Source organism: Podarcis raffonei, chromosome 10, assembly GCF_027172205.1.
Source record: "Podarcis raffonei isolate rPodRaf1 chromosome 10, rPodRaf1.pri, whole genome shotgun sequence".
NCBI classification, from domain to species: domain Eukaryota; kingdom Metazoa; phylum Chordata; class Lepidosauria; order Squamata; family Lacertidae; genus Podarcis; species Podarcis raffonei.
Genome location: NC_070611.1, coordinates 65,844,893 through 65,870,622, shown reverse-complemented (window position 1 = coordinate 65,870,622; position 25,730 = coordinate 65,844,893). Strand labels below are relative to the sequence as shown.

Here is a 25,730-nt window from a genome sequence, read left to right as displayed (position 1 = left end):
AAAAGGCCTGATCTAGATTTAGCAGACCCCCGCTTGCTGTTAACGTTCTCCGCAGCTTGTTACCTAATGAGCAGAAGGCAGTTGCAAAAACTCCCCGCTGATCTCTTCCCAGTGAAAATAGGCCTGAGGTGTTGGACATTGACAACCCCAAATGAGCTACCATTCTGGCATTTGTAAGATTGTAAGGCAGTCTTTAGAGATCCACCTGTCAGCTGGGATGGGTGGATCTCCTCTGCCCGGTGTCATGATGTTAAAGGTACAGTAGAGAGGTACGCGGACTGTATCGCTCAGGCCGACTGGATGGTGCAGGGTTGCATTTCAGGGGCTTCCTCCCAGCTCTTTCCTTCTGTGATTTGCAAAAGGCTGCAGGTTATCCTCAGAACTACTGGCATGTTTAAACCATGGGTCGGCAAACTAAGGCCCACAGGCCGGATCAGGCCCAATTGCCTTTTGGATCTGGCCCACAGACGGTCTGGGAATCGCTGTGTGGATCGCCAGCACACACGTTCTTTCCTTCTCCCTCACACGGTGGCGGCAGAGGCGGCGCCTCCTCCCTCCCCCCCTCCTGGTTTCTCCCCCGCCCTGCCTAGAGGAGGAAGGGGGCTGGGCTTTGTAAATTCCATAGCAGGCCAAGCCAGTGGAACTAGCTCAACTTGAGCAGGTGGAAACTGATCTCTCCACCCCCACCCTCCGCTGTACGTCACCTGAACCCTGCTGTACAGTTATCCACGGTCCTATGCTATGGCTATGTGTCATACCCTCCAACATCTTGAGTCTCCAAATGGAGACCTGTGTCTTCCCGCCCATGCTCCCACGCAAGTCGTGTGACCTGCGCAAGATCACGGAGCCCAAATAATTGTGCTTTTATCAAGGCTGTGCTTGCATGGTGCCCCAAACCACATCTTTTGGGACATCGTGGCCCCCCCCCCCAAAAAATTGCTTTTTAGAAGGGAAGCATTTTTTTCAGGTCGAGATTTTTGTGAGAAATTGCATGAGATCGTGGCACTCAAAATGGCCATTGTGCACTCGCATGAGAAAATGGGGTGCCCTGGTTTTTTCTGGGACCCTTGCGGGGTATGCTATAATCACAGTAATGCTGAAATGCAGCAGAGAGCAGGCCTCTTGCAGTGACCCTGCTAGTATAGTTCATGTAACTTTATGTTTTCCTTTGTTTCAGGTGGAAAATCTGGGTTCTAGACCCTATGGTGTAGGAAACATACATGAAATTGCTTGAGGAAATTGCAGAAGCCCTACAAGGGGTGCTGAATAAGAGTTTCAGTCACCAGGGATTGATTTCCCTGCACGATTATAGAACAGTTAAATTATAGAAATTGTAGAAGTTTTTCTAATTTATGTGAACTTCTTATGTAAATTCTTCCAGCAGAATTTAGATTCCTTGCTGCAGAATTTCAACAACATGCAACTTTTTAGGGCATTGTGCTCTGGGTGTTTGGTCTTCCAAATTATGAAATCTTTCCAAAGGTGCCTTGTGAACACTGATGGGTCAATTCTGGGCCTGACCCCATTTCGAATGCTGCAGATGGGCATTAGATCTAATACAGTGGTACCTCGGGTTACATATGCTTCAGGTTACAGACGCTTCAGGTTACAGACTCCGCTAACCCAGAAATATTACCTCAGGTTAAGATTTTTGCTTCAGGATGAGAACAGAAATCGCGCAGCGGCGGTGCGGCAGCAGCAGGAGGCCCCATTAGCTAAAGTGGTGTTTCAGGTTAAGAACTGTTTCAGGTTAAGAACGGACCTCCGGAACGAATTAAGTACTTAACCCGAGGTACCACTGTATGTACTTGGTGGTTGTTGTTTTTTTTTAAAAAAAGGAAAGTTCTTTTAAAAAGCATAATAAGATGGTTAATGAGACAGTGGGGATGTTTATCAAACGAGAAATATCAGCAAATAGACGAGGAGCGACCGATGATGTTTACCAGAAAACGTGCGCTTGAATTGGATAGCAGCTTTATTTTAAAGTGCAGCATTGCGATGCTGCCGATGTGGGGTTTTCGTTGTTGGGTTTTTGTTGTCGTTTTTTGGTTTCGTTTTTTTTAGTCAGCCGAATTAATGTTCAATTTAATTCAAATTAGAACCAAATGGAAATACAGAGTGCAGCAAATGGCAGACTTGGAACGTTTCCAAACGCATTGCATTTCAGCAGTTTTTTCAGCTCACTCTCATACACACACACCCCTTTAAATCTAAAAGAAGCACCTTGTTCAATTGTGCTGTAAGCTTGTTCTGGCTAGAAAATAATGATGCACTTCTCTATTGTGGCAGGGGGGCTGGTACTTAATAATCTCCAAAGCTTGAGCCACCCACCTGGCAGAGTGGATGATGCTAAACAAACCGTAGCATTTTGATTTCGGTGTCCATAGCAAAGCAGTTTGTGATCCTTTCTCCTCTGAATACTAGTGGCTGGGAATCTCAAGCTAGGGGAAGAGGGCTTGGTTCTCAAACTTAATCCTTGGTTTTGGAACGCTTTGGTTTTGGAACAGACTTCCAGAAGTCTGGAAGTCTGTTCCAAAACCAAAGCGTTCCAAAACCAAGGCGTGCTTTCCCATAGAAAGTAATGCAAAATGTGTTAATCCGTTCCAGGCTTTTAAAAACAACCCCTAAAGCAGCAATTTACCATGAATTTTACTATCTAACAAGACCACTGATCCATCAAATGAAAGCAATAAACAATGTACCGCAGTCACACCATCAGTCAATCAGTAACTGAACTGGGTTCCACACAGTCACAAAAACAAAACAAAAAGGAGTCTCAAAAACAAAAACGCAAAATAAATAGCAAAAACACTAGGGTTGGGGTCAGGTCAGGGTTACTGTAACACTCAAAACGGAAGTGTGGCACACAAAACGGAGCACGTTCGGCTTCCGAAAAGAGTTTGCAAACCAGAACACTTACTTCGGGGTTTGCAGTGTTTGGGTTCCAAATTGAATGAGTACCAAGGCGTTTGAGAACCAAGGTACCACTATACAGGCTTCCCATTGGAGCAGCTGGTTAGCCACTGTAAGAACAGGATGTTGGGTCTTCCTTCTTCCTTGGTTTGAGAGATTACAGCCACCACGGCATTTGTTAGCAGTACGCTTGATAAAGAAAGGTCAGCTGTCACTCATCTGGTGGTGTTCCTGCACAACTATCAGCATGTTTTTGTTTCCCAATTCTTTTATTTAAAAAATGGGCAGCTTCCGATTGAAACTTACAAATCTTAGGTTGGCACGTTGTTATCCCAATACATTTCCAAGCACAATTCAAAGCGTTGATGTTGACTGTTAAAGCCCCAAACCAGGCATAGGCAAACTCGGCCCTCCAGATGTTTTGGGACTACAATTCCCATCATCCCTGACCACTGGTCCTGTTAGCTAGGTATCATGGGAGTTGTAGTCCCAAAACATCTGGAGGGCAGAGTTTGCTGTGCCAGCTCTAAACAGCCTCGGCCTTGTACACCTTAAGGAGCGTCTCCACCCCCATTGCTCAGCCCAGACACAGAAGCTCCAAGGGCCTTCTGGTGGTTCTCTTACTGTGAGAAGTGAGGTTACAGGGAATCAGGCAGAGGGCCCTCTCGGTAGTGGCACCCGCCCTGAGGAACACCCTCCCTATCTGATGTTTAGAAGACATCTGAAGGCAGGGAAGTTTTTATTGATTGATGTTTTAATGTATTTTTGATCTCTTGTTGGAAGCCACCCAGAGTGGCTGGGGAAACCCAGCCAGATGGGCAGGGTATACGTATATTATTATTATTATTATTATTATTATTATTATTATTATTATTTCCCATAGCTTGCTTTAAAAAAAAAAGTGGGGTGGGGGACAAGAGGCAAAAATTAGTCCTCACCACTTCACCTTGTGGAAACACAGAATATACTCAAACCTAATGGCTCTGAACAATGCCAGTCTGCAGACTTCTGTGTGCGGTGTTTGTTTTGCATACCGAAGACTGAATATCTCAGATGCCAAGTTACAGATGGGGCTGCAGAATGTTATTTGACAGCTGATTAGAGCAATCTGATGGAAATGATGACTTAATCACTAGAACAGACGCCAAATTCCCAGATAGAATTCCACCAGGTTAATCTAATTTTCGTGTTGTTAGGTTTTTTTCTTTGTGTGTTTGTGCCTGAAATAAACTACTCACCCAACTTGCTTTCTGTCATATCAACAAACACATGATATTGCTATATGAACTTCATACATAGGCAAAGCTGTTGAGTGCTTTACAGCTTCAAAGCCAGGTTCGGCAACTTACAGCCCATAGGTTCAATCCAGCCCCTGAATGCCTTTCCCCAGGCCCACTCAGCCATATGCTGCCACCATGTGGTAACTTACCCACAAATCAATCTTCTACTTAGGAAGCAGAAAAAGAAGCATCTTAGAAGTTTAGAACATAATCTGATAGGGCCTTGCTTCATCTATTTAACCCTCCAGAGGCTCAGCTAATGGCAGTAAGAAAATAGAGCTTTTTCCTGTGACTATTTCCTTCTTTTGGAATTCCATGCTGAGCATTCCTAGTGTCAACCAAAGAAAAATGGAAATGCAACTATTACAAAAAAACGCAACTGTTACAACAACTACAAATCACGGAATGGATAATGACCGCAACCAGTGCAATCAGATTACAGAGATCAAGACATCAAAGCCAACCACAATTGTTCATTATCTAAAAGAAGCCCGTTAGCACATAACACAAAGGGCCAGGTGTTAAAATTTCTACAAATCTTTACAGTCCACGTAACATTTGCATTAATGGATGCAGGTGGCACTGTGGTCTAAACCACTGAGCCTCTTGGGCTTGCCTATCAGAAGGTTGGCAGTTCGAATCCGCATGGCAGGGTGAGCTCCCATTGCTCTGTCCCAGCTCCTGCCTACCTAGCAGTTTGAAAGCACACCAGTGCAAGTAGATAAATAGGTACCACTCTGGCGGGAAGGTAAGCATTCTTTCCATGCTCTCTGGATTCTGTCATGGTGTTCCGTTGCACCAGAAGTGGTTTAGTCCTGCTGGCCACATGACTCAGAAAGCTGTCTGTGGACAAACACTGGCTCCCTCGGCCTGAAAGTGAGATGAGCGCCACAACCCCATAGTCGTCTTTGACTGGACTTAACCATCCAGGGGTCCTTTACCTTTACCTTAGCATCAATATATTCCTTCTGCCGCAAGGTGGAACTGCTGCAAATTTGGCGATGTAGCATATTTCACTTAATAACTCACTTCAGATACATCAACTCAACGAGAGAAGGCAAGTTAATTTCTTCCTGGGTTCCTCGTCAATATCATCATACAGGACATGGTGACATAAAATATTGCATGTTCTCTCCCTCCTGGTTAATCGTTCAGGAGCTTCAAAACTTTTTCTAGCCTGAACATCACAGCGACTGATACCAAAAGGCATTAGCACGCTTACAGATCCTGCAGAGTATTTGTGGTTCGCGTAACAGAACTCAGTAGCACAGCATTTTGGCTAATCTACTTTATTTACATATAATACACTCAGGGCATTCTGCCTTAGCTCCTTCCTCTTTCTCATCAGACAGCAAAGAGAAAGAAACAAAGGACAATAGTCCTACATTCCGGAACACAGTAGTACAAAACATCCTGTCTCTGTCACTTCCCACACTGTGGAATGAAAACATACACCATCATGTGATAGACAACAATCTCATGACTGCAAGCACGGAGCAAGAATCCTAACAGCAGCTCCCATCAGTCCCAACCAGCATGCATAAATGCCAGGAACCATTGTAATCTACAATACCCAGAGGGTGCCACATTTGCTTCCACTTCCCTAGTAGGCTATTTATTCCAGAAAGTACATTTAGGGGTTATTCTCACAGGGTCTGCGCTGCCTGCAAGGGAAGCACTCTTGGAGAATTCATCGGCAAGCTTTGGTCAGGTGGGATGACACGCACACTCACACACCCCTCCCTGTTTTCAGCACGCCAGTGTCACATATTGCAAAAACCACTTACCTGGAGAGATAACCATAAGTGTATTGCTTTATGGTGTAGAACTACAATAACTGCTTTTTTGATAAGGCATGATATCTTGGTGACATGCTTCAGGTTGGAGGTATCTAATCTGAAGTCAGTTATATATCATCTGTAATCGCTTTTTCTCTTTCTTTCTTTTTTGAAAGCAGAGAACTATTTTATTATTTTATAGCCTGCAGTAAGACAGGAAGGATATAAAATGCTTGGCTTATTTCCCCATTGCTCAGCGTGGAGCAGAAGCAAAGCAAAGGCTTTCCCCTCCTTGCGCTCTGTCCCGTTAATTTTCTTATTCATTGCACACCTTTCTTGGATTCCTCTGACCCACCTCTTCTCTTCGCCTGCCCGCCCCCTTCCTTTGCGCTCTTAAATATTTTATTGGCAGAGCGCTCAGAATATGTACTGTCATGGTTGCAGTCTCTGGAGGTCAGCTGCGGGTTTAATAATAAGATGTGAACCAGTGACTCTGTAAAAACCCACTTTGGGTTCTCAGTGGTGCATGTTTTATTGAATCCAATGTTAAAGGCAGTTAACTTATCAATTGGTGATTGCAAAGGTTAAGGGAGCTTGTAACATGAATCCTCTTATGTAAAGGAAAAGAGGGCCAATTTAGGTGTTGCACTGTGGGGGGACGGGGGAGCCATAAAGAAACTGCCTTCAGTGCGCCATGTGCTGCCTCATGCGCAGGCAGCACTTCTGCACTCAAGTATACTGTGGTGCAGGCAGCAGCCGTGTCAGTGCCCCAGTGCTGCTCACCTGTGGTGCATTGCTGCAGCACCTAAAGGTAAAGGTCAAGGGACCCCTGACCATTAGGTCCAGTCATGACTGACTCTGGGGTTGCGGCGCTCATCTCGCTTTATTAGGCGAGGGAACCGGTGTACAGCTTCCGGGTCATGTGGCCAGCATGACGAAGCCGCTTCTGGCGAACCAGAGCAGCGCACGGAAACGGCGTTTACCTTCCCACCAGAGCGGTACCTATTTATCTACTTGCACTTTGATGTGCTTTCGAACTGCTAGGTTGGCAGGAGCAGGGACCAAGCAACGGGAGCTTACCCCGTCGTGGGGATTCGAACCGCCGACCTTCTGATCGGCAAGTTCTAGGCTCTGTGGTTTAACCCACAGCACCACCCGCGTCCCATGCTGCAGCACCTAGGAGGAATCATATTTAAGCCACACCAAGTGCCTTGGCAGAAAATCAGACCTGACGGTCCAGGAGCCTTATTGAAGATGGGGGAAGCAAATTTTAGGACACGTTATTTCTTATTCAATGATTTGAAGCATTTTTTCCTTGCTTTTCAGCTCCCCGACTGGCTTACAAAGATTGATAATAAGACAGTCCTTTCCCTCAGGCATACAATTTAAAGAAACAACACAAAAGGAAAAAATAGACTGGGAGGGAGGAGGGGTGGAAATCAGACTACGGGACTTGATAGAATTGACTAAAATGGCCATCTTTCCCCAATATGGTTTCTTTTCTTTTCCTTTGCTGATACCACAAATGACAACCTGGCCACCATATTGCTCCCTCCACTGTGTTCCATAACTAGTGCCGTTCTAGGGCATTATGGGAAGAAAATTGCAACTGACACACACAAAATGGTGGAGAATACCTGGAGGAAATCCTGTAAAGCAACCTTCTTTTTCTCAGTGGGCAAGAAAAAAGGAAAGTCTCTGACATTTTCTGAGGAAGAAAAGACATCTTTGAGAAATGTTGACTCAGTTCATCAGTTCATTTAGATTTACCTACAACTATAAGTGCATCCAAACATAGGTTCAAGGCCAAGCTAAAGTTAGACTTCTCCATATTGTTGGCTGGATTGTCTCTTGAAAATTGGCCTGTGGGGTTCCAAGAATATTTGAGGAGTTTATCAATAAATAGGAGGGGCAGAACATTGGCTGGGTAGCCACTTTTTAGAGGACACACCCTGCTTCATGCACTTAGCCAGTAGAAACAGAAAGCTATGCCTGCCTCAGTTTGGTCAACTCCAGCAAGATCCCATCTCATCTTTTAAATTTACAAAATGACAACCACTTTCTTGTTTTCAAAGTGTAAACCTCTACATTCTTAATCACATTTGTTACAATTATCCACATTTGTTGTTATCCTCCCAGATCTCTTCTTGTCTAAGTTGTCAAGTTCATTTCTCCGTTTATCATAATCATCTTTCATTTGTTCCTTGTCAGTTTCTGTAAATTATCATTTTGGTATCGGAAATGACCTGCCATTCCTCATCAGGGTGATGATTGCTATTGGTGCTAACTATCAAACATAGCTGTCAACTTTTCCCTTTTTCTTGCGAGGAATCCTATTCGGAATAAGGGAATTTCCCTTAAGAAAAGGGAAACGTTGACAGCTATGCTATCAAAACACCAGCAAACTTTGTTAAATGCTAACTTCATTCAAACGTGTTGGTTGTGGCCAACAATACACTGGGCATCTGGGTGCCTGGAACGCCCATTTGAATCCAGTGAGGAGCCTATCACAAGCCAACATCCCTCTCAGTGGCGGAGCATATGCCCATGCTGCCCAGGGTGGGCGCACTCCCAAGGGGGGAGGGGGCAAAGAGTGCCCTCCCAGGTGTGAGATAGCCACTCGTGTGCAGCCAGGGTGGAGCAAGCCGCCGATGGCGGACATTCAGCGCACCGTCCGCCTGCAACTCTGAAACTTCCCCCAGCTGTCAAAACAAAGGGGGAAGGGGGGGAATGCCAAAGCAGCACAGCTCCTACCTCCCCCCAACAGCTCGGAGTAGGCTTGGGAGTTGCGGGCAGGCAGTGCGCCAAATGTCACCCCCCCCAGTGAAAACACCCGGGGTAGACCGCCCACACCGCACTGTTGGGATATTCCATTCCACCTTAAGGAACAGGCATGACTGTTGTGTGTCACATGTCTGTTTACACTCCAGCACAGCTTGCTGGGAACTTCCGTTTGTGTATAACTTTTGCTTATGCTGTCTTGCTTTTGGACACGAAGGGGATCGGACATGTTTCCTTTTGTCCTGATGTATACTGAATAAACTGCTTGTAAATATGCTCAGACAACCATCTCCTGCCACTTCTGTTGAGTAGTGTTTACTCTGCTGAGTAGCATACCCCAGCATCTGAAGCTCGGGTCACAGATGCTGCACCAAAGACTGGAGATTGCCCGGCACACCGGCCGGTGGGCTGGAGCCAGCTGGGGGCCTGCGAATTGCCCCCGTTTCCTTGGTTGCATGCCAACACACACACCCTCCTCCGCCCCTGATCCCTCTCCCAGTCACGCCCTAATTCATGTTCCTCCATCTAAAAGAAAGAAACAAACAAAAAAGAGTAAAGAAGGAAAAAGTACCAGCTCCATAAATCCTTCCAGGCACAGGTTGACACCCAAGCAAGTCCTTCTCTGAGTAGGACCATTGCTGGGAGCTGCAAGTGAGGAGATTGCTGTTGCACTCTGGTCCGTTTTGTGAGCTTCCTGCTTTAGCATCCTGTTTCTCCACCGTGAGCATGGGATGCTGGACTGTTATGTTCTTACTGGCTATCATCCCTTAAGAATGGCTTCCATATCAGAACTTGGAGAACCTCTTTTATTATAATCGCTTCCTTCCCTTTTTTTGTCCTTTCAGTTGTCAGATCCACCAAATAATTTCTACTGCCAGCTCCAGGTTTTAGGTGACCACCCTCCTCACATGAACATCACTTCTCCTTTCTGTTGCTCTTCCTTTGAACCCAACCTGCACTACTGCCCAGAGAAGGGGGGAAGAGAGCTGGTGTTGTTGCTGCTGCTCCCTGATCCTAACGCTCTTCCCGGGCTTAGAAGGGAGAAGTGGGCATGCAGCAACACCGAGGAGGTAGAAGAGGAGCAGGGCAAGGAGGCTGCAGGAGTTGGCAGAGGGTCCTCTGTTGGGTGCAGGCCTCAGCAAGTGCACTGCAGTGCTGACCCCAGGCACCCGCTGTGCATTTATTTCAAGTGTGAGTTTAGCCCCCCAAAAGCAAAAGACTTCTTGAAATATGGCAACCCTAACTTTACTTCCTTTTAGAAGAGGAAAGATGGTGGTGTTTGTTCGAAAATTAGGGTGGTTGTTCTTTGCTTTAAAAAAAAAATGTATAGGACAGCTTGGATTATAAAACCAAGATAATATGACCGTACATTTTCCTTCCTTACAAAATGGGCCTATTTTGGGACTGCTCCAAAACATATGAACCAAAGTAGTCAATGGATCATTGAATGGGCGATAAAACAATGAATCACAATGCCGCTTAGGTACATACCGAAATCTGTTCAGAACCACTCAATCTGCATTCCTAACATGCCAATTTGCTTGTGCAAATAAGCCCGGTATTGACCCTCAGTGGGTAATAATAACAATAATCAGAGTATTGAAACCCGATCTGTTAGGATGAGTCTTGTGGGCATGATAATTTGAGCTTTTTAAAAGCTTGCTAGCTGTTAAACCAATCTGTTAATGTTTCCTTTTAGCAGAAAAACCGACGGTGCTTGGAACTGATGCCTTTTGGATTGCTAGCCTATTAAATAATATACCGTGGATTGAATCTCTGTCCTATCTAGCTAAATAATGTTTATGCTGACAGGCACGAGCTGATTAGAGTATCACACAGGCTTCTTTCCTAGCCGTTCTACCCAGTATGTTTAGGCGGTGCCATGGTTTGGATCGAGGACTGTCTGACACGGTCGAGATGTGTTCTGCCAGTGAGCTACAACTGCTCCCTACTAAGTATTGATCGTGCCTCCCACGTAACTCCCCCCAATGGCTACAACACGTCCAAAGCAAATGAAAAATTAACCATGTTTGACTTGTGGCACTCCAACCTGCTTTACTTTCTTTTTTCTTTTTGTTGTCTGTTGCTTCTAGATGCATCATCCCATTCAGATGAAACCGGCAGATAGTGAAAAATCCAACGGTAGGTGGTCAACCTGTTTCATACTTAAATGTTGCCCTGTCTTCTTCTTCTTCTTCTTCTTCTTCTTCTTCTTCTTCTTCTTCTTCTTCTTCTTCTTCTTCTCCTTCTCCTTCTCCTTCTTCTTCTTCTCCTTCTCCTTGGGGGTTGGGAAGAACAGGCTGTGTTGTTTGTTAAACTATGGGATTTGCTTCCACAAGTGGTAGTGATGCTCTCCAACTTGAATGGCTTTTAAAGAGGGTTAGACAAGTTCATGGAGCGCAAGGTTGTCAATGGCTGCTAGCTATGATGGCTGCCCTTGGCCTCTGCTGGCAGTCATAAGTGGGGAAAGAACTATTGGGCTCAGGTCCTTACTTGCGACCTTCCTATAGGCATCTGGTTGGTCAATGTGAGAAGAGAATGTTGGACTAGATAGACCTTTGGCCCGATCCAGGAGGACTCTTATTACGTTCTTGCTATGTTCTCATTACACGCTTGGCGGCCCCATTCATGACACTGTATCAGGCCTAGAGAAAACACAGGCCTCTCTTGAACTCCCATTTACCTCCACAAAGAAGGAAAAATTCAAAGGAAGGAATCGCCAGGATGACCCATATGCTATGGCAATATGAGTGTTGATGCAAATGTCCTCTAGTCAATTGCTTCCCTGAGAAAATTTCTCTGTCTCCTTTTGACCATTTCCCATCAAATGAGACACTGCATTTGGGAATTAGCAAGAGGTGGAATTTTGGGAAAATTCTCATGGATAGAATGTGGGGTTTATGCTGTCGCTGTTGTTACCTTTGAGGTGGTCAAAGGATGTTTGTGAGTGTCTTCCCTTTCATTCTACAAATCATCCCTCCAGTGGATGCGTTCGGTAGCCTTCCTGGATGCCCACATTTATGGGAAAGCCCAGCTAAGGAGATTACATGGCTTTGATAAAGTGTGGGGTGGGCAGGCTGCAGACCCCTGGGAAATTATTGTACACCTGATCACAAACACTTCATAAACACTTGGCCACCTCATAAATAAGGTAAGTTCAAAGTCTGCTAAAATTAATATATAAAATGATTTCTCAAGTATCCCGAAACTTGGAGAAAATATTGGGTGGCCTGTGGGTGATATGTAATATTTTTAAAAAACTGGGGGTGGGCAACGCTCTCCAAGTGGCTCTTCCTATGAGCAAAGAATTCAGAATTCATAGGCTTTCTAAACTCCAGTACTGACTACTTGATGTTGTTGTTTAGTTGTTTAGTCGTGTCCGACTCTTCGTGACCCCATGGACCAGAGCACCATAATTTGAAAGCATCAATTCTTTGGCGATCAGCCTTCTTTATGGTCCAGCTCTCTCTTCCATACATGACTACTGGGAAAACCATAGCTTTAACTATATGGACCTTTGTTGGCAAGGTGATGTCTCTGCTTTTTAAGATGGCACCAGTCAACCTTCTCTCCATAGGAGTAAAACAGCAGAGAGCAGAATCCCTTTCTGGCTTAGATCAAAAAAGTGGGTCCAGACTTACGGCTCTTACTGGCAAGAATATCTTCTGTTGCTTCCTAGGCAGTTGGGCAGTTCTTCATGGCTGATCTCCCTAGTGATTCCTCTAGCCAGGTACCCTCCCCATGTTGTTGGACTACAACTCCCATCATCACGACCAGTAACCATGCTGCCTGGTGCTGATGGGAGCTGGAGCCCAACAGCAGCTGGAGGGCACCAGGTTGGGGAAAGTTGTTTTACTCATAGGCTGATATCGGTTACAAACCAAGCAATAGTTTATTGGGATGAGAGGTAAAAGTGTGTTATATCAAGTAATTAAATGCCATATGGTGTTGGTGTTGGCCACCTCATGAGAAGAGAAGACTCCCTGGAAAAGACCCTGATGTTGGGAAAGATGGAGGGCACAAGGAGAAGGGGACGACAGAGGACGAGATGGTTGGACAGTGTTCTCTAAGCTACCAGCATGAGTTTGACCAAACTGCGGGAGGCAGTGGAAGACAAGAGTGCCTGGCATGCTCTGGTCCATGGGGTCACGAAGAGTGGGACACAACTAAACAACAACAACAAGGTTGGAAGGCAGGGAGACCAACGGTAGATGGCTCCAGAGCCAATGTCAGGCAGAGCCACGCCCTGGCTGACTGTAAGACCTGAGGTTGGTGAGGCAATGCCAGATTTTTATTTTCCTCAGAGACCAGCCTCCACTGTACAGATTCACCTTGCCTTGGCTCTCCTCCCTCCAGGTTGCACAAGGCAGGGCAGAAATCAGGTCAAAGGCAGCCCTATTGATTGGGAGGCATCTCTGTGACATGCAAAACATGCAGCGAGCTTAAATGAGTCTGAATTGTGCCAAGCAGGGTTCTGCAAGGAGCGGCACGGCCGCCATGGCGTGTTTGGTTTTTAATCTAGCCTTGCTTGGCCCCTTGATTCCTATAATTTGCTAAGAGGCATGTCAAAGAAATCTCCTGCCTTCTTAGATTGCAAGAACTTTGCTTTTCCCTCATGGCAGAAATAATCATAGCCGCTTCCTTCCAGCAGGCAACTTTGCTCTTCATTAATTAGTAATCAGGGCAGAAGCCATGCACTTAGAGATTTAAATACCTGCAAATGTAAATGATGACTGGGCCCTAAATCTCTCTGCAGAGTTAAGAGAGGGGTTCTTTCTTTCTTTTTCTTTCTCTTTTTTTGGGGGGAAGGGAGGGGGGTTAATTATGGTGCTTCCCATTTTCTCATTTCTCCATGGATCCTGTGAAGTTCAGAAGAATATTAAGTCTTTGTGCTGTCCGTTTTGACAGCACAAAAAATGCAAAAGTGTTTGTTTTTTTAACCATATTGTGGCTAGCGTGTTTGCAAGGCTGACTCACTGGCATTGGTGAAATATTGGCAAGTATTTCATAAAGTTGCTCCAGGTGTAACTCCAGCTGTGGGCAGGGGGAATGATCTTGGGGGCGGGCTTCCTCCAGGCATGCCAGCCGCCAATTAATCTAGCCCCACCCCTCAAACACACATTTGTGCTATCTGAAAGTGCAGCTTGACATGATGAGCCCTAGCCCATGCTCCAGATCTCCCTACACAATGAGCTTTTTTGTAGGCAACGGAATTTCCTTTTCCTCTCCTTGAGGGTCCATAAATTATGCAGTTGAGTTTCCCACATTTGGGAAAATCGCCTCCAGAAAAGATTTGGGGCTGGTGCAATGGGAGGAGAAGGGATGGAAGCCAGCAGACTGCCTCCGATAGTAGAAGTAAGACACAGCCATCATGCCTGGCAACTGTTGATTGTTGTTTAGTCATGTCCGACTCTTCGTGACCCCCTGGACCAGAGCACGCCAGGCACTCCTGTCTTCCACTGTCTCCCGCAACTTGGTCAAACTCATGCTAGTAGCTTCGAGAACACTGTCAATCTCATTCTCTGTTGTCCCCTTCTCCTTGTGCCCTCAATCTTTCCGAACATCAGGGTCTTTTCCAGGGAGTCTTCTCTTCTCATGAGGTGGCCAAAGTATTGGAGCCTCAGCTTCAGGATCTGTCCTTCCAGTGAGCACTCAGGGCTGATTTCCTTAAGAATGGATAGGTTTGATTTTCTTGCAGTCCATGGGACTCTCAGGAGTCTCCTCCAGCACCATAGTCTGTTGATAGTAAGGTAAAGGTACCCCTGCCCATGCAGGCCAGTCTTGACAGACTCTGGGGTTGTGCGCCCATCTCACTCAAGAGGCCGTGGGCCAGCGCTGTCCGGAGACACTTCCGGGTCACGTGGCCAGCGTGACAAGCTGCATCTGGCGAGCCAGCGCAGCACACGGAACGCCGTTTACCTTCCCGCTGGTAAGCGGTCCCTATTTATCTACTTGCACCCGAGGGTGCTTTCGAACTGCTAGGTTGGCAGGCGCTGGGACCGAGCGACGGGAGCGCACCCCGCCGCGGGGATTCGAACCGCCGACCTTTCGATCGGCAAGTCCTAGGCACTGAGGCTTTAACCCACAGCGCCACCCGTGTCCCTAAGTCTGTTGATAGTCTTTCCTAAACAGCCTCAGGCCTGTATACCTGAAGGAGCGTCTCCCCCCGCCCCTCCAATTGTTCAACCCGGGCGCTGAGGTCCAGCTCCGAGGGCCTTCTGGCAGTTCCCTCACTGCGAGAAGTGAAGTTATGGGGAAGCAGGCAGAGGGCCTTCTCAGTAGTGGCGCCCGCCCTGTGGAACGCCCTCCCCTCAGATGTCAAGGGGATGAGTATATAACCTTTGGAAGACATCTGAAGGCAGCTTTGTATAGGGAAGCCTTTTAGTGTTTTATTGTGTTTCTGTATTTGTTGGACGCGGGTGGCGCTGTGGTCTAAACCACTGAGCCTCTTGGGCTTGCCAATCGGAAGGTTGGCGGTTCGAATCCCCGTGACAGGGTGAGCTCCTGTTGCTCTGTCCCAGCCCCTGCCAACCTAGCAGTTTGAAAGCATACCAGTGCAAGTAGATAAATAGGTACCGCTCTGGCGGGAAGGGTAAACGGTGTTTCTGTGCACTCTGCTTTCCGTCACAGTGTTCCGTTGTGCCAGAAGCAGTTTAGTCATGCTGGCCACATGACCCAGAAAGCTGTCTGTGGACAAACGCCGGCTCCCTCGGCCTGAAAGCGAGATGAGTGCTGCAACCCCATAGTCTCCTTTGACTGGACTTAACCGTCAAGGGGTCCTTTTATGTTTTTATATTTGTTGGAAGCTGCCCTGAGTGGCTGGGTATAAAGATTGGCGGGGTATAAAGATGATGAAGATTTTTATTATTATTATTACTACTAGTAGTAGTAGTATTACTCTTCCACATGTGCAAAAGCCTGAAGCTGTAGCTGCAGAAGGCAGGACTGTTTTGCATCCTCCTTGCTTGTGTTCTCAGGATGAACTACTCATTGGGAACGAGGAACAGGATTTGGCCGGCACGCTTTATTCTGAGCTCCCCCATCCCCAGTGGCCCTCCTTGCAGGTGGGCGGAGCTATCCATCACCTGATGTCACCATGAAACCAGATGACCCCAAAGAACATGTTTCTCTGCAGGTGCAACTCAAGACATGCTTTCATTCAAGCTGGGGGGTCAAAGGAAGAATCAGTAGCCTGCTGGCCTAAACAGATCTTGAAATCTATTTGTAAACATGGGTGCTGATGTATAAGCCGCTTTTACTCATATGGAAAGAGTTAACAGCTTTCCTATAAATCAAAGGGTTGTTTTTTGTGTGTGTTTTTTAATAATATATTCCGAGCGTGTAGACGAGGGGGAGGAAGAAAGGGAGAAATTTCAAATCCCTGCAAAAACCCCAAGCGTGCAATCTGTCCGTGTCACACCTGGATCTAAATCTGCCTGAATTAATTAGCAACTTCTTTCCCCTACGTGTTAGTGCTAACATATGGCATTTAATTACTACTTTCAATTCAGCACTTTGTTCCTTTTAGAATTTTTAAATCTTTTCTTCTGCAAAGTCGGAACATGGCGGGGTCCTACCAGCGAGGACGGGCTTTTGTCTGTTGAGGAACAGAGACTTGAAACTGGTGCTGATGTGCCGCTAGCAGTTTGACTTCACCAGCAGAGGTGTGGTACATTGTCCCTCAAGGCGGACGGGTGCCCACCAGCTGGGAGAAAGGAATCAGGACTCTTATTGTGATGCATTTAAATTGGCACTGAGCAGGTTACACAACGCCGACCCTACCATGAGGCGGAGTGAGGCGGCTGCCTTTGGTGGCAAATGGTGGAAGACAGAGCTTTTTGTGAGCTACTCAGATGTAGTAGAAGATACTGTCCCATCACCAGTGCTTAAGGAAGGTTCAGTTGCTGCCAATCTGGTTAGTTTTTGTACATTAAATGTGAAGGTGTAGCCATCTTGATGTTTGCCTCAGGCAGCAAAATGGCTTGAGCTGGCCCTGCTGGTAAGTGATTCAGTAGCATGGTTTTGACCAAGGAGCAGGCATTATTATTATTATTATTATTATTATTATTATTATTATTATTATTTGCATATACCGCCCTTCATCCAAAGATCTCAGGGCGGTTCTCGAGATAAAAATGCAGGATAAAAGTAATACATAGTTAAAAAACAAAGCTATATCCCGCCTCCCACAAACACATTTAAAAGGCCGTAGAATATGAATCAGCCTAAGGCCTGGTTTAAGAGGAACATTTTCACCTGGCACCTAAAGGTGTATAATGAAGGCTCCAGGCAAACCTCCCTGGGGAGAGCATTCCACAAATAGGGAGCCACTACAGAGAAGGCCCCGTTCTTGTGTTGCCACCCTCCAGACAACATGTGGAGCAGGCACACGAAGACGGGCTTTAGATGATGAACGCAAAGTCTGGGTTGGTTTATATGGTATTCATATCTACTCAAAATGACAAGTAGGCAGATTCATGGAGGATAAAGCTGTTGGTGCAGGCCTGTAGTGATGGCTGCAGATCGCCTCCAGTCTTGGGGACAGCACACCTCTGAATAATAGTTGCTGGGCAAGGTTCTGATTGGCCAATGAAGGGAACAGGTTGCTGGATGAGATAGGTCATTGGCCTGAGCCTTTCAAAATGTAATGAAGATTAATAAGTAATTTTAAACAAGTCACATCCATTGCTCCCGGTGCTTTTTTCTTGGCCCTGCCCACCGGGGGTACCGGCCCAGGCTGGGGGGGGGGGGGAATCTCCACAAAACAAGAGTCATCTCATCCAGCCTCCTGCAATGCAGGAATATGTTGCCTGACGGGGGACTCAAACCCACAACCCTGAGATTAAGAAGTCTCATGCCAGCTCAGAATGTGGTGTTTGAGATAGAAAAAAAGTTGCCCAGCCCCTCGGTCACCACTTTAAAAACCAGTAGGTATCAGCAGGGTTAGATCCTGTGCGAAAGGTGCTGCTTCTCCTTTGCTGAAAACCAGGTCAGTTTGTGCTTTGTTCCTTTAGAGTCAATGCATCTGGTTCCTTCCGGAGATCTATCAGCAGAAATTGCAAAACAGCGGTGCTGATCCATAGCTATGTATTGGTTTGTGTGTGTGTGGTGTTGTTGTTTTTTTACTCTTGAGTCAGTTCTCTTGAATGCAGCGTTTTGTAAAAGATATACAGTATACATGAGCCGGGTGTTTAATTTACTATAAAATCAGCCTCCAGCTGAAAACCTGTGAAATCGTTTTAGTTAATTTGCCGTATTTATCAGTTTACCAGCGAAACTTGAGCAGGCCAGTAGGGAATTCATCATCTGCAGCAGTTTGGAAAATTAAAAACAAAACCTTTGTTGTTGTTGTTTTTCTCGGGGTGGCGGAGGAGAAAGGGAAGTTGAAGCAGCGGCCGCCTTCCCTTGTACATCTACAGGGAGAGAAGGGAAAGGTGTCTGGCTTTACAAAGTTCTTCTGCCGCCCTCCACGTACGCTCAGTTTTAATTTAACTTGTCACAATGCCTGCCCCTTTCAGACAAGTTATTTAATGCTGAACATCGCATCCGAAATACCTTACGAACTGATGGACCACTCCTAAAGAGCCCTCCTTGATATGTAAATGGGTTGCGATAAAACGCAGGTCCTTCCTCCTTGGAAATGTTATAAAGCATAAGGTATATTCTAATGACATCGTTCGCTGCCCATGTTCCACATCATCGTCTGCCTCCTGGGATGACTTAAGTTTTTTGACATTGTTACATGGCAGGAGTGGAGCAGCATGCTTTACTCAGGGACTGTGTTCACACCATACATTTATTTTTATTTTTATTTTTTCAATTTTTATTAGATTTCCCAGAATTATAACGAATATCACATAACAAAACAACAAACAAAAACAAAGACATAAAAAGAAAAGATACATCAGAGGAAAAACAACCATACAATACAAAATCCCTCCCACCCACCACCATAACAAATACACAATAAAAACAAACTTAATCCTTTAAAAATCCAACTTTGTGTACATATTAATTGACTTCCTCTAGTCCCTCCCTTCTGAACTTCCTTGTATCTGATTGTAACAGCTTTCCAATATCATTATTAAACAAAAATACTTCCAATTATAATCTAATTTGTTCACTTTTCTTATTGTTCTGAATCCAATTTATTTAATTAAATCCTAGTTTAATCCTAGGCCTATTTGGTACTTTCAAGTGTTTTCTAATTTTTTATATTACAATATTTGTTCAAATAGTCCTTAAATTTCTTCCAGTCTTCTTGGTATTCCTCTTCTTTCTGGTCGTGGATTCTTCCAGTCAGGTCAACTAGCTCCGAAAGTCCATCATCTTCATCTGCCAATCACACCATACATGTAAGCACATTTCCTTCCTTCCCAAAGAATCCTGGGAACTGTGCTTTTGACTTCACGGAGCTACGATTCCCAACACCCTTCACAAACTATAGTTCCCAGGATTCTTGGGAGGGGACTGCTTTAAATGTGTGTACACAGCCCCAGATGCCATTTTGGGTGGTTTCCCATAATATGCCATTCCACACTTATTTGCGCATTTAGTTGCATTTTATTCAAGCAACTATTCAAGGCCACAACCTTTCATCAGCTAACGAAGCCCTAATTATGTGGGCCTTCAGAATTGACTATAAATGCATGTCTGTTGGACTGCAAGTTTTAAGAACATAAAAGTCCTGTCTTAAAGCCATCCAAGTTAGTGGCCATCACTGCCTCCTTGTAGAAGTGAGTTCCATAGTTTAACCATCTGCTGTGTGAACAGGCTATTTCTTTTGTTCGCCTGTCCTGAATCTTCCAACATTCATCTTCATTGCCCCTGGGAGAAATGCTCAGAACCAGGGGTGCTCAGAACTTGAATAAAATATTGGGAGCAGGTAAGCTGCACCCCGAATAATCAGTCACAAGACATTATGCATGCACACCATGGCAATGCCCATCAATTAGGGGGGAAAGCCCCTAAAATATTTTAATGGGGGAGGCCTAGGTGTTGGCTCCTATGCTCAGAACATCATTTTCCACTTAAGGTGAAGCCCATCTGAGCCTCTTTGAAAGTCATCAAATATCTCCATCGCCTTCTATCTCAACCCAGCTTTGCAAGGTGAAGAACATTTTTCACCTTTGGGGAGCAATAGGAGGTAGAGCAGGGATCTGCAAACTTTTCCAGCAGGGGGCCGGTCCACTGCCCCTCAGACCTTGTGGGGGGGGCAGATGTCAGATGGCAGTGGTGGTTGCTCATGAGTAATCAGGCAGGACTTCGACCTGTCTTTTACAGATTTCATTTTGGTGCAAACGATTTACAGTGCAGAGCCACAAGTTCATGTCTGCCTCAATCGCTAGCAGAATCTGGGAGTGGTTGTTTCCTGGACCTCCCCCAGCACAAAAGTCTCGTTACTCCCTCTTTGCACTTTAGACCTCTGCACAGGGTGTGCGATGGAAGAGGCGTGCTTCCCTCCTGGCCGGCTTGGCCAGGAGCTGTGCTGAGGCTCCCAGCAGCATCCTCTGATCCTTTCTCCTCTTCCCCACTGGAGGTGGGGCTTTCCTCATCACCGGAAGAACTGCTTCGCAAGATTTTCAGAGGCTCCCTGTAACACGACGGCCCCTCTGTTTCCGCCCCTGTTCTGATGGCAGTTCCCTGACACCGGACTACATTTGGGGGGGGGGGGTAATGAACGAATTCCTATCCCCCACAAATAACCCAGAGATGCATTTTAAATAAAAGCACACATTCTACTCATGTAAAAACACGCTGATTCCCGGACCGGGCGATTGGGCTGGGTCCGGCCCCCAGGCCTTAGTTTGCCTACCCCTGAGGTAGAGTAAGGGTGTGTTAGGAGCTGGTGTCAGGAAATGGTTGGCAAAAATATAAAAAATAAAATAAAATGTCAGTGACGTTAACTCTTTATTCAAAGAAACCAAAACAATGCAGGCCTGGTGATCTTGCCCCAATGAAGCAGTTCTGAGGACCAAAATGGAGACCTTATACCTGGTAAATTGTACTCTACAATAAAGCTTTGTTCTTCGTGAAATTTGGATTGAGGCCCAAACGGGAACGCACCAGTTTGTTTGCTTTCCTTAATGGTTCAGTTGCTATCTTTTTTCCTGGGCGGGGAAGCATGTTTTCCGTATGCCAGCTAGTATGAAATAGCAGAATAATGTTGCTAACTGTGCATGAATATTTGGGGGGAAATTACTTGATGGTGCTCTAGGGAGCGATAAACAGTTGAGTGCCTCAACACAGCTAACCCAAGACACAGACGTACACACTTTCACCGCTATATAGTTATGCATAGTGCACAAAAAAAAGTATCAAAGCTGTGAGACACATAAAACAGAACGAAAATATGCTGGTTTTCTCTGTACGGTACTACATGTCCCCCCTGCCCCCCAGCAAATGCTTGCTAATATTCCTGGATGGGGAGAAGGGGAGGGGGCTCAAGGAAGATTTTTTCCCCCTCTCCTCCCCCATCCGTCCCCCAGTGGAATGGAAACGAAAGAACTCCTTCATTACTAAAATAATTTGCACAATAATAGAAATAAATAACTGAATGGCAGGTTCTCTGGAGGAACGATTTCTCCGCGCTTCCCTACCAGCGCTGACTATGTGCTCATTAGCAGTGCATAGAATTTGCATGACATTTCCAGAGCCAAGGAAGGAACAGGGTATCTGCTGTATAATAAGCACTTGCGGTTTGGAGGAAGATGGACAAGAACAGTGACTTGGCAATCTTCCAAGCCTTTCAGATCCATCGTGTTATAGGTCTGGTCTTGGATGTCTCTTATCTGACATCTGTCCCCTGTCGCTTAAGACCCCCTTTTCCCGCCACCCCCTGGGGTTGCACGTGATCAAAGAAGGAGAAGGAATAAAAGGAAAGACTCGATCGGCGGCTTTCAAGCTTCCGTCTTCAGGGAACGCTTTCCACCTCAGCCTGTTTGCTGAAGAAGCACAGCTGTTGGCCACAGAGCAAAGACATGTTGTAGAACAGTGAGGCATGTTTGCGTGTCGAGGTCCCCAAGACACCCCCCCAATAAAACACCATTGACACAAGATTTTAGTTTAAGGTTTTTGGCATAATTTTGGCCACAACTTTATTGAAAATACAAGAAATGTGAGTGGTTGCTTAGGCATTGCTTAGACTATCTGACCCCACACGGGGACAGACTGACATTTGCATGCATGTAAAGTCAGTAAGGGAAAACATTTGGGGGGAGAGGTGCAGCTGGGTACCATGTTCTCACCTCCCCCCAAATGCTCCCAGGGGCTCTTGACAGGGGTTCGGACAAAAGCATGGCGAGCCCCTGGATTCCTTTAACGGAATACCCTTGCAGCAGCAGCATTTGGAGGGGCAGGCACAGCCAATCCATACCCCTCCACCAACCAATTCATAAAACCAATGCCTAACCGCAACGTTACAAGTTGTGACGATTTGCTACGCAGTAGGCAAAAACCAAATGGCACAAGCCAATCAGCCAAATGGACAAAATTCCTACCGGGCCCCCAAAAGCAGACGACCCCATGACAGGCATAACAAGGTCAAGTGAACAACCCTGAACATAGGGAGGGAGGGTGATCCGATGTGCGCAGCAAAAAGAGGAAGCTCAACACTGTGCGCAAGGTATTTAAAGGCTATGGCTGTCAAACACAAAATGGCAACATATAAATCTCCCCAGCAACAGGAAGCTCCATGATAATGGTGGCCAAACTCTTTTCCCACCCAGCAACAGTGGGTATCTTGCTAGCCCCCACCACAACACATGCTCTCCATGAAGGAGAACACACTTTTCTCGCACATGCTCAGTTCATGCACATGAGGCATAGGAAGCTGCCTTTATACTGAATCAGACCACTGGCCCTCTGATGCCTAACTACTGTATAGCACCAGCAAGGGTGTGGCTGGCTTTTTAAAAAGTAAATTGCAAGCGCAAAGGAGCTAATCCAGGTGAGGACCTTGGCAATTAGGGGCAGGACTGTCTTGGCCCATCGCCCCTACTGCAGACTTGATGGGAAAAGGTTTGTGGGAAAAGGCAAAGGACGAAACCCTACAGAAATCCAGAACGGAGTCCTAAGACGTTGGATGGCACCCAGGGCCAGATTTAGGTTAGAAGAGGCCCTAAGGTAATGGGGCCCTTGATATGTCCAGCTGTCCCTTGTCCACAACAAATGGTCGCTGTTTTTTGTGTTGGATATATGCTATATGGTAATTTATGGACCTAATAGGTATCTAAAGCCATTTGCACGTAACAAAATATGTATTTTATCAAAGCAATTGTTGAACTGAAATACAGTTAATAAGGTACCACTGTATATAGAAATGAGCAAACCGGTGATATTTTAGGGAGCAGGCTAGCAGGCCATTACTTACATCATAGGAGCCTACACAACACAAAACACTGTTGCTGTATGTAGGTTTTATTTTATTTATTTTTATCTTACATTTTGGAAATGTACGTCCAGGTTTTTTTTCCTTTAAATTTTTTGGGGGCCCCCAAGAGAGTGGGGCCCTAAGCTATAGCTTGTTTAGCTTATACGTAAATCCAGCACTGTTTGCGAGCAACTTCTCTTAACACCATGCATTTCTGTATTTTCACTAAAATCTTCATTTCTAAATAATAATAATAATAATAATAATAAAATTAATTTATTATTTATACCCCGCCCATCTGGCTGGGCTTCCCCAGCCACTCTGGGCGGCTTCCAACAAAATATTAATTTACCGTAATACATCAATTTCTATACACATTTCCCCCTAATACATGCATATTTGTAAACACTGGTTGAAGAACTGCATTGCAAAATTTGGAAAGCTGTGAATTTTGAAGGATAACTGCAAATCCGGCACTGGTGGCACCTTATCTGCCTCCTTCCCGCAACTCCTGCAGCCCAGTTGGTGCCAAACCTCTTGCTCTGCTTTCCTTTGGACCACATCAGCAAGGCTGAGAGGGGAGCTATTGTCATCTGGGCAACTCAGGACCTCTGTACTCACTAGGGCAGCCATATTGCAAAAAATGAAAATCCAGACACAAAGCTGTTGAGTTTTTTGGGGTTGGTTTGTTGTTGTTTTTTGCAAATTTAATCTTTTTTAAAATGAAATTCACCAAAACAAAACAAAAATCACTTCAGATATGAGCAGCCCATATCCTTCTCGGACATTTTAAGCATTTTTTCAAAAAATCCAACTGTTTCGTTTGAGACTCAGATTGGGCATGACCAGCTATCAACAGGTAGATTAATTCACACAGCAAAACGGCGCAAACGTTTTAAAAGCTTTTAAAATATCTGCTGATTTTTATCTGCGTGTTATTGGCAATTGCTTCACATTATATTATGCAGGATTTTTTTTATTAAGCGGTTTGTGAATTTTTCTAAACGTGTTTCTTCTAAAATATATATATATAATGTTAAGTGAGACAAACAATTTCGGTAGTAAGAAATCTGCTTCTGGTTCCTGCTGAGTCCAAATTCTGGAGCATCAGATTTGTCAACGCATCCCAACCCAGCTTTAAGCCATTTCGGGCTCTGTCGCTTTAAAGCTTTCTGAATGTGAGCTTGCTTAAACTCAATCCAATGCATACAGCTGCTGCCTTGACCTACTTTGCGTGAGCCTATACAGAAAAGGAAACCATCTAGCAATAACTTGACCACACCCCCTTAAGAAAAAATAATAATCTTTGCAAGCGCAGCATTAGAAGTCTGCTGGGGATTAGGTTTCCCCCGTAGTCATCTTGCAACGACTCAGCCCTGATAGGGGGATGCTCACTAGCAATGTTCATTTGGGGTGGGAATCACTGTATTGCTGTAGGTAAAGGAGAGCGGGGAATCCTGCCCCAATATTCTGTCTTTGGCATAGTTGCTGCCCATTTCATACAGCTTGTTGAAATTGATTTGGGGTGGGGTGGGGTGTCCCATATGCCTCACAAGTCTTCCCTGAGTTCATAGGCTTTGTTTCAGGCATCCATTCTCATTTCTCTTTTCATATATTAGAAGGCAGGGTTGAGGGTAGATGTCATCTAAATTAGAATCTGTGCACACCGCTTAGTAGTAGTAGTAGTAGATTGAGCCAGAGGGGTAGGGACGGTCAAGGAAGGGAGAGGAGAGGAACCATTGCAAGAGAAAGGCAGAGAGTGACTCCAGAAAGGAAAGGGAGAAGGTTGCATGTACAGCGAAATGTTTTCCACAGGGCTTGCCGTCAGTTAGTGCTGCCATGTTCACAAGACCAGCTCTCGGTTTGAAGTGGTAATGAAGCATTGATCACAGATGAAGCAAGGAGGGGACGGGGAGGGGGAAGAGAGGGGTTTGAATTGCCCTTTGCTCATTCGTTATTTTTATTTTTTTTATCTCCTAGCTGTGGAAGACAGAAAATTGTTCATAGGAATGGTTTCGAAGAAGTGTAACGAGAACGATATCAGGGTGATGTTTTCTCCATTTGGCCAGATAGAAGAATGCCGAATCCTCCGGGGACCAGACGGGCTGAGCCGAGGTGAGTGCAAGAAGCCTACAAACCCTCTTATCATTATTTTTAAGTGCTAATTGGAGCTGGAGATCACGGCCGGGGGAGACGAAGCCTCTGTCAGCATCTAGAGGCTATGCTCGGAAGCATGCCATGTGACAGAGGAACCCTTGCGAATTCTTTAATAGAAGCTGAAATTATCACCTTTTACTTAATAATAATAATAATAAAATGCCCAAGAGGTTATCTGTGGCAACGTACATTAAGGCATGTCATTGCCCTCTTTGACAGGTGGAGAGAGAGATTCCACACGGGGCCTGTTTCTCCCATATTTTTTAATTTACATGTCCATCATTCTGACAGGTGGGGTGCACATGAGGGAATGGCTTACATACTGCAGAAATGCCTGTGGCCAGATGCATTGTGCTCACCTGCCTGCCTCTGGGCCCAGATCACCTCCTAAGATCATGCGGGTGGTTGTGCTTTCACTGCGATGCTCTCCCCTAGTTCAGTTTTCTCTAC

The 25,730-nt window shown here is 45.6% G+C and overlaps 1 protein-coding gene across 25 annotated transcripts in view; it reads left to right on the top strand.

Moving 5' to 3' along the window:
- The window catches only part of CELF2 (CUGBP Elav-like family member 2), a 547,441-nt gene that overhangs the window by 441,401 nt on the left and 80,310 nt on the right, over positions 1-25,730 (top strand). For all 25 annotated transcript variants that reach the window (XM_053405505.1, XM_053405501.1, XM_053405499.1 and 22 more), the window contains 2 exons: positions 10,846-10,894; positions 25,104-25,238. In XM_053405505.1, coding sequence (XP_053261480.1) covers positions 10,846-10,894; positions 25,104-25,238 — 184 coding nt within the window. The remainder of the gene's footprint in view (positions 1-10,845; positions 10,895-25,103; positions 25,239-25,730) is intronic.